Here is a 19,185-nt window from a genome sequence, read left to right on the forward strand (position 1 = left end):
AAAAGAGCATTTTTTTTCTCGCTTTTCAGCGAGAATAGACAGTCGCAAAGGTAAAGGCAGTAAAAGGTACTTAAATCAGGTAGCAGTCACTCTTTTTCGTCTCTCTGCTGCTATCACCATTCCGCTATCAATATTAAAAAAATCATGATAATCCTACTTCAAAATAATTTTCTTTATTAATGTTATGGGGGCAATATCCATTACTGCTTTATCAGCTGAAAACAGAGTACCAGAAAGTGCTGTTTAAAAGTGTTCAATGCCTGTACTTTACATTTCTAATTTGGCATAAAGTTCATATGCATATTGATGAGCATTCAAATAAACACTTGAATTTTCATGATGTATGCATTAACTGATCATGTTCTAAACTGAATGCATACTCAAATACCTACAATGTACTGCTTAAAATGTTGAAGAACAAATTATAAAGTTAATTCTGAATTAAAAATGAAAAGTAATAGCACCTTCCCAATATTTGTTTTAAGATAAAATACTACATTCAGAACATTAATAAAGAAAAATAAACAGAGACCTTGGAAAGAGATCTACTTCAGTCCTAATACTATACTATTTTTTGTACACAATTTCAATGAACTCACAACTTATCAAGTATGCATCCAAAATCAGCATGAACATCACATCACGATTTTGTACTTAGTTTACATATTGACTTTCTTCATAAACTTTTTAACATTTAAAATTAGACAATCTGCAAACCATTACATCTACATACCACTTGCTTATATTTCTGAGCCATTTTCAGTTTCCCCAACATTCTTATCTTCCCCATTCCATTTTAGAGTATGCTTTTTGTTCTTTCTCCTGTCTAACAAGCCTCACTCAAACTGCTTTACTGATTTTAGAATGCCTAGCACATCTTCTTAGGTCAGTCTAACACCCTTGATTTTCACTTGCCAGTTATCACTTTTTAGCTGCTAACATAATTAAAGTGGTACTTTTCCTTTATCGGGGCAACACTTCTAATGCCATTAGAACAGAGTTGTGGTGAGATACACATACAAAAGGTATAAACGGCATGGATGCCTGTTGTCCATTACCTTGGTTAACTGTCCAATATTATTCTTATAAACATAGAAAGCTGATAGAATAATACGAGTTATACATCCCCCCCCAATTACTTCAGGCTTTGTTCAGATTTCTTGCACAAACATGTTAAGCTGATGAGCAATGTGACATCAAAACACACCAAAAATATTTTTTAAAATAAAAACATACAAAGTGATGTTAGAGAGAGCCAATTTTCTAAGGGGAATAATATCCTCCTGGATGAGTGTTACTGGATGATAATAGTCCTCTCAAAGGTATCGAGAGCTTCCACCTGTGGCATCGGGCCTCAGCACATCTCCGGGTGAACCATTATTCTCCCACTCTTTTGGGTTATTATTACAGGCTTTGACTCAACCAAAGAGTAAACTGAATGACTGGAAAAGCCAGGATAAATATCTAATGAAGCATGACTAACACTTCAAGATGACCTGGCAAGGGTCAAGTGGTGCCACAACGGGGACAGTAAATAAACTGCAATAAAAGTATTATCCATGACTAAACATTCTCAGTAACAGAAAAATAATTACTTAAGACAATGGAAAATGCAAATGAATGTGCATGAATGATCATACTCACAACTGTCCATTCTTTTGTGTGTAGAAGCTGACAGATTTTATTGTGGCAACCACTACCATCATGCAGAGAGTTACTGGCACAAATAACATGATGACATGCTTTGCTCCATATTTAAGGGTAAGTTCTTCATCGTCATCATCAACAGTGGAATCTCTAACTTCTGGCCCTGTTCCAAGTATTCCATTATCTGTTGCATCATTTGGGATTGGTATTCCATCGGAATGTTGGTGCTGACAAAAAAGAAAAATGTACATTAAAAACTTGTTGTGGATTTTTCACTGTGCTTACCAATTTATACTTATACCATTTTCTTTTTAAACACCTTTATCAAATTATCACTTAAGACAGAGGCACACATACATAAAAAAGAAAACAAACCACATTACATCTGTTTTCATTTACACACATTATATATTACATATACATTTTCTCTTTTTAACAACTCTCATAGAGTCCAACATTACACAAACTGCTCAATTCCTCCTTTCCCTTAAACCTCGCTGCTCTTCCTCCTCCTGAATATTATTTTACATGTACTATTTCCACAAATTCCGTTTATATTTATGCAACTTGTTCCTTTCCTAAAGATCCCATTTCCAATTTTTTACCTTTTTTTCAATATTCAATACTTCATATATAGCTGGTCTAGATTTTGATTTACATTTTATAGTAATTGCTTTTTAGCAGCCGACAGAATTAAACTTGTACCTAGGCATTTCGGATCCTGTGTGCCAGTTCAAAATAATCAGTTTCTTAGTTATAGCCATTTGCACGCCTATACTTTTGACAGAGTATTCTTTACAGTTTTTAAAATCTGACAGCTCATTATGCTCCCCCCAAGAAAAACATGTTCCCAGTTACCTCTTTTTTTCTCCATCACATCTCCAACATTTGTTGTCTAAGGAAAAATTCTTTGAAATTTGCTTGGGGTGTAAAAATAACTACACAAACATTTCCAAGCAAAACTCAATAAACGTCTGTACTCTGTTGCATACTTAAGAGGAGAAGGACATATGTCCTCTCGTTGTTGCCTTGTAAATTGCTGATCTGTACTTTTACCTTGAATAAAGAGTTCCACACAGTTAGATATGTCACAGCAGCACAAGCCTTGGTTTCATTGCAAACCAAGATCCTGAGCAGTTATTCTTTCCTTCTTCCACTGGCAGTTCTGTCAGATTTCAACATCTCTTACAGGAATCACCTAGAAATACTCTCCAAGCCTCTGACTGGCACAGTTCTTGCATGACTGAAAGGCTTATAGATTCATAAGGCATCAATGAAAGAACAAGGAATAGGAGACTTCCAAGATTTTAGATTTGGCAGGCCGCTCCAGGTGTGGATAAAACGACAGTGTTAGCCACTCAGCATGCATACATGCTTGCTTATCCCATTGCTGAAAGTGAACTTCAGAAGACAATACCCTTTTAACATGATATTCAGAAACATAATTTTTCAGAAAAAAATGCTAACAGCATAACTGGTAAAGGCAAGCAGTTTTCTTAAAATGTTTTTCTGTATACGCCCATTTATATGTGCATGTTTATATGTGCATGTGGAGTATTCTGTATAACTGTTTTATGCAATAACATAATTGAGTTATTTCTCAAAACAGCATCTGTAAATTTATAACACAATAGTTGACATAACTTCCACTGTGGTCTGTACCATCCTAGACTAACCACATTTCCTCAAGTACAGCAAAGTTGACAACAGATTATATTATCTCAAAACTACTTATTTGCAGCTTTTTTTGTACAACAGTAGTTCTCAGTTGAAAAATCTGTTCTGAAATATGAAGCTATTCATTTCTGAATCTACTGACATGTTGATGTCAGTGGTTTTGAGAAAAGCCATGGTAGTGCCTATTCAAAAAGACACAAGACACAGGAAATTACAGGTTAGTTAAATCTTATATTACCACCTAGTAAATTAAAGAAAGTACAAAGGAGCAAAGGAGTATCTCAAAAGAAGTTGTGTCAAATGAGGCTGCAAAAAGGGTGTATATGGACCTTAGAAAACCATTCAGTAAGCTTTTGCATAAAAGGCTTGTGAAAGAACCCTTGAATGGTGAGCTGATAAAAATTTGCCTGGTAGACACTAGCGAGAACTAACAAATGTCGCTCTACCTCAAGTGAGGGGGGAGTACCTAGGGGGGTTCCTACAAGGATAAATGCTGAGACCAATTATATTCAACACCTATGACTCAAGTAAGAACATAGGAAACCATAAGAGGCTTAGCCATACGCACCTTTAAGCAAACCCAATTAAAAGGTCTTGCCACTCCCAACAGTTACTTAATAGTGCCCACCTCCCAAATCAAGCAGGGCTGTACATGATAAACCTGGTGTAAATTTGTGTCTACCCATCCAGTCATCAAGACCAGCCTTAAAGGCAGATATAATAGCACTTTGCTTAACCTGTAGTGGTAACTTATTCCATAGTCTGAAAATATGTTGAGTTGTGAATGTATCCCTCCCAGTTTTGTTTATTTGTTGATGTAAATTTAGTTCCCAAATACATGTATTTGTAAAGCCACTGGTTTGGTGAAGAAATAGGTCAAATAGGGTGGGCCTTTCATGGTTTGAAAAGCCAGACACAAGTCATTTCGGAGCACTCAGTAAAATACCAGGTATAAGTAGGGTTGTCCAATCAGGACAGCTGAATTATTTTAAGGCCTTTAATCCTTCATGATGAATGAAATACAGATATTATTAAACTTTTTTTGGCTAGTGATACAAAAATATGAATAGCAATGATATATAAAAGGAGATAGCACAACAAAAAAATGTAGAAAGATAACAAGAAGGCTGATCGGTAAAATTAAGAATGCAATCATAAGACATGCAGGATGACATATACAGAAAGAAAGAAAAAAAACAGCAGCAGAAATGCATAATAAAAGTCCTTCAGCTGGAGAGTAATGAGAAGTACAACAGACCGGATGACCACTATGACCTCAAAGACAAATTATAAGGAGCAACATGTAAAACTGCAAGTAAAAATAAATCAGATGCTGAGAAGTACAACAGGATAAGACTCCAGAGAGACGGAAGTCAGAATGTGTGTGCATTCCTGGAGACTACATCAAGAGAAGGAATTAGTTTAATTGAAGATTGCAAAAGCAAGGTAACTAAAATGGCAAGACTGTTAGGAGGACTGGAATATGAATAAAGGCGGTCAGAAAATATAATTGTATGGGGTACTCACCATAGCAGTCAACCATCAAAAATCAGGATGCAGTTGCTAAATATCATAAAATAAATACTTAAATATTAACGAAAGCACCCTTCTCCTGCCAGAAGACACCAAAGTAGTCAGCCCCTTCCACTGGTTCAAGCTATTTCTTAAGACAATTAGCCTATTATAACACTATTATAGTTAAAGAAACAAATGAGAATGACACATGCAGTCCTTCTGGTTGTAGTGAAACAGTGTAAAATTAAATGCTGAAATATAATGGATTAAGAATTTATTTAAAAAAAAGGTTTGTTTCAATAAATGATCTACAGCAAAAATAACCAAGAATAAAAATGTAATTAATGAGTAAACATAATGATATATTAAAATAGGTATGAAGTCATGCAATATGCAAAATAAATGTAAATATGTATACAAGACAGAAACAGTGGGGTAGAGGGTGTGAGGTCATCTAACAACAGGCATCCTATTGAGGACTTGCATTTTACAGCACCCTAGTTCCAAAACGGAGAAGACAATAACTATGTTAAACACGTCTGATGTAAAAAAACTGCTTAAAGTTTTCAGTGATGTTATGCTCTAGTCTTTGCTTGACAGCATAAACAGCCATCATAGTTCAGTGTAAAGAAGGTGAAGCAGCTTTAAAGTCATAATTCACCTCCTACTGTTGTTCTTCATCGTGTGTGTGTGTGTGTGTGTGTGTGTGTGTGTGTATTACAGCCTTTAAAGTTGTTACGGGCTTAGATAAACGCTTCATTTCTGGCTGCTGTGAATCAGTGCTAACAGCCTGCAAATCTGTAAAGCACTTCATACTGCTACACTTTCTTTTTTTCCGTTTTTTTTTGCATCTACTAGTATACTAGAGCAACTAAACGTCCATGGATTGCAAATAACTGTGTGACAGCACTCAGTGTGTTACAGATTTCAAAGCTGAAAAACTCTTTAAATTTCCTGTGTTTTTTTCCTTAGTCTCTCCCTTTCTCTCTCTGTAACACTCAGCATAGACAGAAGGTAAGGTTCTATATGTAGAACAAAGAATTAAGACTGGATATCTTCAATCATTACCAAGTAATTATACATTCCTGAAAATACATGTCAACCTTCACTTTACTATGCTCTCTAGGTGAATTTCTTTATGCACACATTTCTAAATCATACAACAGCCCAAAATCATGTATGTATATGTATATATATATATATATATATATATATATATATATATACACACACATATATATATATATATATATATATATATATATATATATATATATATATATACACACACACATATATATATATATATATATATATATACATATATACACACACACGCATACATATACACACATACATATATACATATATAAAATGAGCATCTCAAAACACTGTACTATTTTCTTTATAATGGATGCAGTCTCCTTGATACTGATGAAATTTGGGTAGAGTACAAAGCAGTTTACCTTAGTATCTCCCAATAAAAACACAACTCCTTGAGTGGTTGAAGGACTTCAGGACAAACCAATATGCAAACAGACTAAATGTATTTAAGAGCTGCTTTACACATTGATACTCGAAATCTTTGCTGCTTTTATCAGTGTGTGCTTATATTAAATGATTTTTTCGAGCTCTTTTTTTATTATTGCCTTAGTTTTCTTCCTTTTAGCTCTTGCTCTAGTAGCTTCCTCCTTCTTTGTTTTTGTTTGTTGCTGTAGCTGTGCCAGGGCACAGACTCCTTTGGTTGGTGGTCTTGCTTTTTTTTGTTTTGCTTCTTTGTTTTGCTTCCATAGCCCTGGCAGATGCTAGAAGGCATTTGTTTGTGATTCAGAGCCAGGCTTGAGTATTGTCTTCCTGGCTGGGCCTGAAAGGAAAACACTACAGTCACACTAAGTGTGAGTGTGAAAGTGGCTTTTAGAGTTCTCTTTTCTTGGTTTTTTCTTTGGGGGGGTGGGGGGGAGGACCTCCCAGGGTAGTTGTGATCTGATCTCACCAGTGAGGGGTATACTTCCGGTGTTGAACATTGTGCTCCCATGTTCGTGATGATGAGATCAAGTATGTATTGGACGTTGGACTTCTTGGTCTTTTTCATTTACTTCCCAATAAAAGTGAGGATGGAAGTAAACAAATGTGAAATAAAGGGCAGAGAAACTGAAACTAGCCCTCACTCTGGAATGACAACCTAACTTATGTTTTGCAAATCAATAAACAAACAAGTGGCAGCTATGCCATGAGGAACATATCTGCAGCTTGACTGTCTACATGCACCTTTCTAAATCAGATATCCCTGAACGACTGTAGTTATTAGAGTACAATAAATAAAGCATCTGCCCTTACTCCGGGTTTAGAATGCCAACATACAAATTAAACCATTTTCTTTAACTGATTTGCAAATAACTCACCTGGGGAAGGGGGAAGAGACCTCAACAACAATAATCAAATAAACTACTTCTGAAAAAGTAGTTTTGTACCTACATAAATGTAGATGTTCGAGTTCACACTGCTGCAGTCATTACACTTGGTTATCCTACCGTCAGGCGGTCCCCGCAGTCGGCCCGAATTCCAAAGTCTTGGTCCAGCGTCGGTTGCTGTCGCTTCTTCCCTGATGTCAGTGCGCCAGGGGTATACAAGATGCATCCAACGCCATTTTCTTCAGTTTTTCTTGCCCCAGATGTCAGGTGCCCCCAAATAGGTAGGCAATACATATTGCTAATCAAAAGTATACAATAAAAACAATACCTTCAGTTACCAGCAAATACACCCCAAGGGTTGTATAGGATAGAAAGGTATAGATAAGTCTAGCTAGTTCAGAGGGGATGGCGGGCGGGTAACCTGGACTGCAGCAGTGTGAACACTCTAACATCTACATTTATGATAGGTACAAAACTGTACTATGTTCATTGTGTTACACTGCTGCAGTCATTACACTTGGGTAGAATCCCAAAGCTGAGGTTGGGTGGCTGGTCTATAGAGAGTGTTAGGATTGGCTATGAGGCCTTGCAGAACTGCAGTGGCAGCCTCCAAAAGTTCCTTGGTAGGTACTCCTCTGAGAAAGGCTGTTGAAGTGGCTGTTGCCCTGGTGGAATGTGGCCTAATGTTATTTGGGACTGATTTTCCATGCTGTGTGTAGCAGTATCGAATACAGTGACCTATCCATTTGGATATAGTCTGCTTTGAGATAGCCTTGCCCTGTGATCCTGCAGCATATGCTACAAACAGTTGCTCAGTTTTCGTGAAAGCCTTTGTTTTGTCCAAGTAGAAAGTACAGTTGTGTACACCTACCATAAATGTAGATGTTCGAGTGTCTTCACTGTTGCAGTCATGACTGTAGGGTTCTCCCCTGCCGGCAGGCAGCCCTCGGTTGGCCAGAATCCCAAAGTCTGGGTCCGGCGTAGGCTGTTCAACCATGTTCCCTGACGTCAGAGCGCCAGGAGTACAAAGCTGACACCCGACGCCATCTTCTCCAGTTTTTCTTGTCCCAGATGTCAGGAGTCCCAAAATGAAAAAGGTCCCATAACCTTTGCAAATACACTTCAGAAGAATGGTGAAAAAAGGAAATACACAAAAGTAAAAATAAGAGGGGACAGGAGGGAGGGAAACCCAGACTGCAACAGTGAAGACACTCGAACATTTACATTTATGGTAGGTGTACACAACTGTACTATGTTCATCGTGTTTCACTGTTGCAGTCATGACTGTAGGGTAGAATCCCAAAGCTGAAAGAAAGGGAGGTGGTCATAGAGAGGAAGGGCGGCTAAAAGGCCCTGCAAGACTGCAGAGGCAAAGCCTGCCCTAGACTTAGAGTAGAGAGGTAGATTGTAGTGCTTAGAAAAAGTATGCACTGAACTCCAAGTTGCAGCTTCCAAAATGTCCTTGGTAGGAACTCCCCTGAGGAAGGCCGCAGAAGTGGCAGCAGCTCTGGTGGAATGAGTCTGTATACTCCCTGGGATTTGCTTACCATGGTGAGAATAACAAAATCTGATTCCATGAGCAATCCATTTAGAAATGGTCTGTTTTGAAATGGCTTTACCTTGGGAACTTGAAGCATAAGAAACAAACAATTGTTCTGATTTTCTGATGTCCTTGGTTCTGTTCAAGTAAAAACGTAGTTGTCTGTGTACATCCAAGGAATGTAAGATCCTTTCCCCTTTATTTTGAGGAGTGGGGAAAAAGGTTGGCAAGTGTATAGTTTGATTAAAAGCCACTTTGGAAACCACCTTAGGCATGAAGGTAGGATTAGTCCTCAAAGATACCCTGTCTTGATGAAAAATAATATAAGGTTCCACAGCCATAAGAGCTTGTAACTCAGAAACTCTCCTGGCAGAGGTTAGGGCTAACAGGATAGCTGTCTTCCAAGATAAAAACTTGATGTCAGAAGAGGCAGCAGGCTCAAAAGGAGGCAAGGTTAGTTTTTCCAAAACATAGCTGAGATCCCAAGCAGGAATGGGAGGAGATCTAGGAGGTCTTACATTCTTAGCTCCTCTGAGAAACTGTCTCATGAGCTGGTGGGAAAAGATGTGAGGGTCTGTATTATAATGAGCAGAAATAGCAGAGGCATGTATCTTAATGGAAGAGAAAGAGAGACCCTTATGTAAGAGATCTGTCAAGTAAAGTAAAATTAAAGTAATGTTAGGAAGAAGAGGATCAGAATCCTGAGCCTGCATCCAGGAACAAAATCTTTACCATTTTCCTGCATAAGATTTTCTAGTGCTAGGACATCTGGCTTCTAAAATGACATCCATAACCTGCTTGGGCAGTAAAGAAGAAATCAAAGGCCCTGGATTAACCAGGCTGAGAGTTCTGACATGAGAGTGTAGAACCTGACCCTGATGTTGGGACAGAAGGTTCGGAGACTGAGGTAAAACCCAAGGGGGCTCCAGGCATAGGTTTTTTAAGAGTTGGATACCAAAACTGCCGAGGCCAATTTGGAGCCAGCAAGATAATCATCTTGGGATTGTCCTGTTTTATCTTCAATAAAACCCGTGGAAGAAGAGGAAGAGGAGGAAAGGCATATCCCGAGAGGTTCCTCCAACTGAATGACAGGGTGTCCACTTTCCAAGCTTCTCTGTGGAAAGTCCTGGTGCAAAAATTCTGTAGTTGATGATTGAGATGGGATGCAAAGAGGTCTATGCGAGGACATCCCCAGACTGCTGTTATCATCCTGAATATTTTGGAGTCCAGCATCCACTCGTGTGGATCCGAAAGGTTTCTGCTCAGACCATCTGCCAGGAAGTTTTGTTTCCCTGGTAGAAACTGAGCTTGAAGATCCAAATTGCAAGCTAGAGCTGTGTTCCATAGATCCATGGCTAGTCTGCAAAGGGGGGGAGGAATGAGATCCCCCTTGCTTGTTTATGTACCACATAACTGTGGTGTTGTCTGTCCATATTAGCAGTTGTCCTGGTTGTAAAAGATTCCTGAAGGCCAATAGAGCTTTCTGAATGGCTAACATTTCCTTTAAATTGATATGCAGGTGCTTCTGATCCTTTGTCCAAAGGCCCTGCAAACAATTGCCCTGAAAATGGGCTCCCCAAGCATAATCCGAGGCGTCCGTGGTTAGAATCTGAGTGGCAGGAGGCAGACGGAAGGGTTTCCCTTTGTTTAGAGCACATGCCCTGGACCACCAAAGAAATTCCTTTTGAAGGCAAGGAAGGACAGAGATCAGTATGTCTAAACTGTGGCAATGCTGAGACCATACACTTTTAAGGTACCACTGTATTTTCCTCATGTGTAGTCTTGCATATGGTACGAGAAGGATGCAGGAGGCCATGTAACCCAAAGCCTGCAGGAATTTCCTTGCAGATAGTTGAGTTAGAGTTGCCAAGGTTCTGAAAGTTGAAACCAGCTGTAATTGTTTTTCGGATGTCAGAAATGCCATCTGGGTTGTGGTGTTTAGAAGTGCACCCAGAAAAGTTATCTGTTGTGATGGTGTCAAATTTGACTTTTTTATGTTTACAGAGAATCCCCTTGAGGAGGTTCTGTACAAATTCTAGATGCTGGAGTAAGACATCCATGCTGTCTGCCTGAATTAGACAATTGTCCAGATAAGGGTAAATTTGAATTCCCTTGAGTCTGCAGTAAGCTACTACTGGAGCCAGGCATTTGGTGAAGACCCTGGGTGCAGTAGACAATCCAAAGGGCAGCGCAGAGAATTGAAAGTGCCTCGATCCGGCCTTGAACCTGAGGTATTTTCTGCGATCCTGCCTGATGGGAATGTGTAAATATGCCTCCTTTAAATCCAAAGTTACCATCCATGCATCTTTGGACAGCATTGGAAGTAGCTGCTGTAGAGTAAGCATCTTGAATTTTGGAATCTCTAGAAAGGTGTTCAAGACAGACAGGTCCAGAATGGGTCTCCATGAGTTTTGCTTCCTTGGGACTAGAAAGAGCCTGGAGTAAAAACCTTTTCCCATCTCTGAAAGAGGAACCAGATCTATGGCATTCATAGCCAAAAGAGCTTCCACCTGGTTTAAGGCCTCCGTCAATTGATGTTTTGGAAGGTCTGGCCATCCGCTTGGCCTTGGCAAGGTATGAAAATGGAATTTGTAACCTCTTAAAATCACATCCAAAACCCATTTGTCCTGGGTTATTTGAGTCCAATTTTGATAAAAAAGAGAGAGTTTTCCTCCGAGAGGGGCTGCCAGGCAAGAAGTTCCTGTAGCCCAACAGAGGGAGTCATTGAGTTCGTTTCCTTTGAGATTGTGACCTGTCCTCTCCTCCCCTAGGGGTGGAAGCAGTCCACTGTCTTGGTCTATAAGCAGCTTGCGTTTGAGGCCTCCCTCTGGAGCGTCTATGTCTACCCCTCTGAGGCCTGCCTGACGTGGGAAAGGACCAATTTTTTGAAGGCCAATTCTGCTAAATCTAGGTGGCTGTACTTGTAAGAAATATTTAACTGTTTGCATGGATTTCGCCTTATCCTCCATCTTTTTAATCACCTCTTCAGCTTTTGATCCAAACAAAACATTATGCTGAACAGGAGCGTCCAATAATTTAGCCTTTACTTGTTCAGGTAAATTTTGTTCCTTTAGCCATGCATGCCTTCTAATGACTGTGCCAGAGGCCGCAGCCCTACAAGAAGCCTCCAAGGCATCAAATCCACAGTGTAGACCATGCTTCCCAGCCTGTTCAGTGGCATGCAATAAGTCAAGTAATTCCTTATCTGCACAGGCAGAAATGGAAGTAAGCTTTTGTTTTAAGACAGACAAGAAAAATTGCTGGTATTTAAGCATATGAAACTGGCAGTTTAAAGCCCTAATGGACAAAGTGGCAGAAGTGTACACCTTTTTGCCCCATCTTTCTAAGGATCGAGAATCCTTTTCAGTAGGAATGGGATTTTTGGCAGAAGTGGCCTTAACTCCTTTAGAAATGGTTTCAGGATCAGCAGAAGAGTTCTTGTATAAAAACTGATGGGAATCAGGAACCCTGTAGTATCTATCAGGCTTAACAGGAGCAGGAGGAAAAGAGTCAGGGGTTAAGTTAGCCTCCGAAAAGGCATCATCCACAATATCCAAAACAGGAGGAATAGCTAGGGGTCTATGTTGGGGAAGAAGAAGAAAATCTCTCAGTCTTTTCTTGGATTCCAAATACTCCTGTCCTTCCCAGTGGAAATGTTCCCTCATTTCATGCAAAGTTTCCCCAAAAGAAAAATCCTCAGGGGGGAGAAGCTGAAGGAATGGATTCTTCAGCATCAGAATCCTCATAAGGAGGGAAAGAATATTCCTGATCAGAAGAAGAAACTGAGGAAACAGAAGCCTGATCAGAGGAATCATAAAACACATCCTGCCTTGGCCTTTTGTCTGGAGGGGGATGTGAACCCCTAATCATAGTAAGTAAATCCTCCGCCATCTTGAGTAACTGTTTCTGTGACTTGGGAGCCAGTTCAGAAGAGGCCTGTGTTGAAGTCTTTGATTTAGAAGGAGTCTTTGCCTTTGTCTTTGCCTTTACTAGTAGCTGAGTAGGCCTGAAAACCCCTTCGGAAGCCGGTACCTGCACAGCGGCTCCGGACCCATCCGAAGGAGCATTGTCCGAAGGTCCTGCAACAGAAATATTTAAAAGCCTCGTTGGCTCCACATGAGAGTCCGTTTCAGCCATCGGTTCTGAAATGGCCGACGACAGGGGCTGCAAAAGCACCTCACTGACGATGGCCAAACCTGAAGCTGGCTCCGCTTGTGCGCTATCATCAGATTTGGACCTCGGAGGCCTGTCTTTATCCTTGCGACGTTTGTGAACTCCGGTAGCCGGGACCGTATCAGACGACATTTTGTAGTTAAATTGCCTACCGAAGTAATGAAAAGCAAAATCGTACCTTCGCTTAATTGTACGTTGATTGAATCTAGCACAAAACCGACAACTAGCTATGTCGTGGTCAGGGCCTAAGCAAGGAATACAGTAGGAATGAAAATCCTTATGAGGTATTTGCTTCCCACATGAAATACAATTATTAACTTTTTCTGACATCGGAGTGGAGCAAGAAAAAAGTTTCCCCAACGGGGTACTTAGCTTTGAGTGGAGAAGAAAGTCTTCGGACTGAAGTATATCAGAAAAAATAGTCAGGAGTCAGCCGACCGGCACTTGCGAACTGCTATCACCGCATGGCAAGAAAGACTGGAGAAGATGGCATCGGCTGTCAGCTTTGTACTCCTGGCGCTCTGACGTCAGGGAGCATGGTTGAACAGCCGACGCCGGACCCAGACTTTGGGATTCTGGCCAACCGAGGGCTGGCTGCCGGCAGGGGAGAACCCTACAGTCATGACTGCAACAGTGAAACACGATGAACATGTGTAACTGCCTGTGTATGTCCAAAGAATGCAGAAGTTTCTCCCCTTTATTCTGGGGGTTTGGATAAAAAGTTGGCAAATGGATGGTTTGGTTAAGAGCCACACTAGATACCACCTTTGGCATAAAGGTAGGGTTTGTCCTTAAAGGTATCCTGTCCTGATGAAAAATTATAAAATATTCCACTGCCATTAATGCCTGTAGCTCTGAGACTCTTCATGCTGAAGTTACTGCCAAGAGCAGAGCTGTTTTCCATGATAAAAATTTTAGATTGGCTGTATTGGCTGGCTCAAAAGGTGGTAGGGTCAGTTTTTCCAAAACTAAATTGAGGTCCCAAGTTGGTGTTGGTGCTATCCGGGGCGGTCTTATATTTTTAGCCCCTCTGAGGTACTGCTTTAGCAAGGGATGAGAGAATAAAGGAGGATCCGTGCTGTAATGTGCTGAAATGGCAGAGGCGTGGATCTTAATTGATGAGAAGGATAGGCCTCTGTCCAGCATCTCAGTTAAGTATTGTAAAATCTGAGGAATGTTTGGAACAAGAGGGTCAAGGCTTTAAGCCTGGCTCCAGGTGCAGAATATCTTCCATTTTTCTGAGTAAGATTTCCTGGTGCTAGGCCTCCTGGCCTCCAAAATGACATCCATAACAGCTTTAGAGAGAGAGGTGTTGTCTGTTTGACTAATGTATCTGCCATGCAGCCAGGTTTAGGGTTTTGAGTTGACCGTGCAGGATCTGATTGTTTTGTTGAGGCAGAAGGTGTGGAATTTGAGGCAAAATCCATGGTGGGCCTTGAGCCAGGTTCCTTAAGATAGGGTACCAGTGCTGGTGTGACCAGTCTGGAGCAATCAGGATCATCTCTGTTTTTTCTTGTCTGGCTTTTAGGAGTACCTTTGAAAGGAGAGGCAGTGGCGGGAAGGCATAAACTTTTAGGTTTTTCCAGTTGAACAGAAGAGCATCCACTTTCCATGCTTGCTTGTGATTAAGTCCTTGTGCAGAATTTTTGTAGTTGGCAATTCAGTGGGGAGGCAAAAAGATTCATGTCTGGGCATCCCCACTTTTGCGTTACCATGCTGAAGATTTGTGGATTCAATTTCCATTTGTGAGGGTCCATGATATTTCTGCTTAGGTCGTCTGCCAGAGTATTTTTCTTTCCTGGCAGGAATAGTGCTTGCAGGTGAACTTGATACGTTAGAGCTGTGTTCCACAAGGTCATGGCTTGCCTGCATAGGGGATAAGAATGAGTGCCCCCTTGCTTGTTTATGTACCACATTACTGTGGTGTTGTCTGTCTTTAGTAGTAATTGTCCTGGATGTAGAAGGTCCTTGAAGGCTGTTAGGGCATTTGGAACAGCCAACATCTCTTTGATTGATGTGAAGATGCATCTGGTCTGTGGTCCACTTGCCCTGAATGCATTTTCCTGCCATGTGTGCTTCCCAGGTGTAATCTGAAGCATCTGTTGTTAGAGTTTGCCTGGCTGTGGGTTGGGTAAAAGGCTGACCCTTGTTTAGGTGACATGCCTGTGCCCACCATCGAAACTCCTGTTGTAGGAAGGGAATCATTGGTATTACTGCTTCTAAACTGTGAGAGTGTGGAGTTTCAGGTACCATTGTAATTTCCTCATATGCAGTCTGGCATATGGTATTAGTAGTATGCAAGATGCCATGAATCCCAGGGCCTGCAAAATTTTTCTTGCAGGGAGATGGGACTTTCTTGCCAGCAATTGAAAATATTGAGTTAGTTGAACTTGTTTGTCTGGCGTGAGGTAAGCCATCTGGGCTGTTGTATTTAAGCTGGCACCCAGGAATATAATCTGTTGCGAGGGCACTAGTTTTGACTTCTTTTCGTTTACTGTGTACCCTAGAGAAATTAGCAACCTTTCTACAAACACCAGATGCTGTAGAAGAATGTCCTTTGTCTCTGCTTGAATGAGGCAGTCGTCCAGATATGGATATATTTGAATCCCTTTTTGTCTGCAAAATGCAATTACTGGTGCCAGGCACTTTGTGAAGACCCCGGGCGCAGTAGATAAGCCAAAGGGCAGTGCAGAGAATTGGTAGTGCATTGTACCAGCTTTGAATCTGAGGTATCTTCTGCAATTTTGTCTGATAGGGACATGCAGGTATGCCTCTTTGAGGTCCAGAGTAACAAGCCAAGCCTTCTTGCCCAGCATGGGTAGAAGCTGCTGTAATGTCAACATTTTGAATTTCGGAATATCCACGTAAGTATTCAGAATTGAAAGGTCTAGTATGGGCCTCCAGGCCTTGTCCTTTCTGGGGACCAGGAAGAGTCTGGAGTAAAATCCTTGTCCTTGCTCCTGTTGTGGTACTTTTTGAATAGCTCTCATATCCATGAGGGCTGAAATTTGTTTTTGTGCCTCTGCCCTTTGATTTTGTGGCAGGTCTGGCATTCCTTTTAGCCTTGGTAAAGTATGAAAGTGGAATCTAACCTTGAGACACAATATTCAGGACCCATTTGTCTTGGGTGATTGCTTGCCAGTTTTGAGTAAAAAGTGCTAGTTTTCCCCCCAAGGGGGCTTCCAAAAGGGACGTGCTTGGCGTACGAAGGGGAAGTCATTGTGACAGTTTCCTGTAGGGTTGAGACTTGTCCTCACCACCTTTTGGGGTTGAGGTGCCCCACTGTCATTGTCTGAGCCTTGGGGTTGAGATCTGCCTCTTGGGTGTCTGTATCTGCCTCTCTGTGGCCTGTCTGACACTGGAAAGGACCAATTCTTTGTCGACCAATTTCTGCTAAACCGAGGTGGTTGTACCTGTAAGAAATCCTTGACTGTTTGCATAGATTTAGCTTTAGCCTCCATTTTCTTTAACACCTCTTCTGCCTTAACACCAAACAAAGTATCATGCTGTAAAGGAGCATCCAATAATTTTGCCTTAACATGATCAGGTAAACTTTGTTCTTTTAACCAAGCATGTCTTCTAATCACAGAACCTGTAAATGCGGCTCTACAAGAGGCCTCTAAAGAATCAAAACCACATTGCAGAGTATGTTTTCCCACCTGTTCAACTGCATGCAATAAATCCTGCATTTCTTTACAATCATTAGCTTCTGTGCTTGCAAGCATTTTCTGTTTTAACTGAGCCATTAAATATTGTTGGTACTTAAGCATGTGAAATTGGCAATTTAAAGCTCTTACTGCTAAAGTTGCAGAAGTGTATACTTTCTTCCCCCATCTATCCAAAGTTCTGGAATCTCTGTCAGAGGCTACTGGATTTTTTGCAATGGAAGCCTTAACCCCTTTAGGACCCTGGGAAATAGTTTCTGGATCAGCAGAAGGGTTTTTGTACAGAAACTTGAGAGTCGGGGACTCTGCCTTGGCTGGAGCAGGGGGCAAAGAGTCAGGAGATAAACTGGATTCAGAGAACTATTCATCCACAATATCTAGCACAGGCGGAATAGCCAGGGGCCTGTGTTATGGCAATAAGAGGAAATCCCTGAGCCTTTTCTTGGATTCTGAGTAATCCTGGCTTTCCCAATGGAAATGCTCCCTCATGGTATGTAAAGTTTCCCCAAAAAAATAATCCTCAGGAGGAGAGGCTGAAGGGATAGATTCTTCAGCATCAGGGTCCTCATAGGGGGTAGAGAGTATCCCTGATCTGAAGAGGAATCAGTATCCCTGATCTGAAGAGGAATCAGAGGAAATGGAAACCTGATCAGAGGTGTCATAGTCTGTATCCTGCCTAGGCCTTTTCTCAGGAGGGGGATGGGAACCCCTGATTAGAGTAATGAGGTCTTCGGCCATTTTAAGCATCTGTTTCTTAGGCATGGAGGACTGTCCAGGAGAATGATGTACTTGTTTCTTTGTCTTTAATGGCGCCTTTATCTTGGCTGTTGTTTTAATGGTAAGTTGTGAAGGTCTGAAAACACCCTCAGAAACCGATGCCTGCTCAGCGGCTCCGGACCCATCTGAGGGATTAGTTTCAGTGGTCCCAATACCTTGAGTTTCCAGAGGCCTAGATGTCTCCATGTGGGAGTCGGCAGCGGCTTGTGGCTCTGAGGTAGCGGATGTCAGGGGCTGCGAAAGCACCTCACGGAGAACCAGCGACTGGCCTAGAAGAGGTTTTGTTGTCTGTTTTGGACCTCGGATGCCTCTCTTTAAACTTGTCTTTGCATTTTTTTGGTATTGAGGTCGTCGGCTGATCCGACGGCATCGTATAATTAAACCGTCAGCCAAAGTAGTGCAAAGCAAAATCAAAACGTCTTTTTATAGTGTGTTTGTTAAATCTAGTGCAAAACCAACAACTAGTGACGTCGTGATCAGGGCCTAGGCATAGAATACAGTAAGAGTGGAAGTCCTTATGAGGTATTTGCTTCCCACAAGAGATACAATTATTAACTTTTTTTGACATCGGCCTGAGGCAAGAAAAAATTTTCCCCAACAGGGTACTTTATTGAAGACTTCGGATCTGAAATTAGACTTCAAAAATTTCAGGAGTCGGCCGACCAGCACTTGCGAACTGCTTCTGCTTCGGGCACCACGCGGCAAGAAAGACTGAAGTAAATGGTGTCAGATGCATCTTATATACCCCTGGCGCACTGATGTCAGGGAAGAAGCGACAGCAACCGACGCCGGACCAAGACATTGGAATTCGGGCCGACTGTGGGACCGCCTGACGGCAGGATAACCAAGTGTAATGACTGCAGCAGTGTATTCGGGCCGACTGTGGGACCGCCTGACGGCAGAATAACCAAGTGTAATGACTGCAGCAGTGTAACACGATGAACATCAGCTTTGTCTAACCTCTAACAGACTTTCTTCAGTGGTATGCATGACAAAACGCAAACACTCCAAATGTGCACGGACCATCTGCAGGGCTGCCATGAAATTTATATCTACTTCCTTTCTAACAGAAGCATCAAGTTCAGCTTCTAAACATGAAAAGGAAATGCACTGCCAACTGAAATGGTCAGATGGGACATAATATTTGGGAAGCATTCCATATCTTCCATAATGAGGGTACACCCTGAATGCTCCTCAGACATATTTAGAACATTCTACAGCTACAGGAAAGTCTTCAGGGTGTCTCAAAAACACTATGAGATTGTCAGTGAAAAGTCTGCCAGAACAAACCTCAAAAATTTAAGTAAACAAACTGCTCCACCCTGGCCAAACCTCCACCCCCACTCCCTCAACTTGCGACCTTAAAACTCCAGAGGAAACTGCTAACATCATTAACATTTTTTTTTTAAACCATCTAATCACTAGCTAGCCAACTACCCCCCACCAGCTCCTTTCAAAACTCCTCCACAACCACTACCCCACTCCCTTTCGCCTTCCAACCTGTATCTACATCCACCATCTGATCTCTAATTAACAAACTAAAGCCCACTACCCTGTGCAGCTGATCTCCTCCCACCAGAATATTTACAAAAAGGGGCAGATGCCATTGAATACCCTGTCTCGATCATAATAAACTGCACCTTGACTGAAGCCACTATCCCCTCTCTCTGGAAGGTTTCCCATGTTATTCCACTTCATAAAGGAGGGAATTCTTTAGACCTCTCAAACTTTGGACCAATAGCCATACTATCGCCATTGGCCAAAATTATGGAAAAGTGCA

At 41.3% G+C, this 19,185-nt stretch overlaps 1 protein-coding gene across 1 annotated transcript in view; it reads right to left on the reverse strand.

Annotated features, from left to right (window-relative positions):
- LOC122792407 (presenilin-2-like) overlaps positions 1-19,185 on the reverse strand; it is a 773,941-nt gene that overhangs the window by 514,203 nt on the left and 240,553 nt on the right. Inside the window, exon 3 of the mRNA XM_044060195.1 lies at positions 1,645-1,874. Within this exon, the coding sequence (XP_043916130.1) occupies positions 1,645-1,874 (230 nt within the window). The remainder of the gene's footprint in view (positions 1-1,644; positions 1,875-19,185) is intronic.

The sequence above is a fragment of the Protopterus annectens genome, chromosome 1.part2, assembly GCF_019279795.1.
Source record: "Protopterus annectens isolate FY-2018-M chromosome 1.part2, PAN1.0, whole genome shotgun sequence".
Classification (NCBI taxonomy): Eukaryota; Metazoa; Chordata; order Ceratodontiformes; family Protopteridae; genus Protopterus; species Protopterus annectens.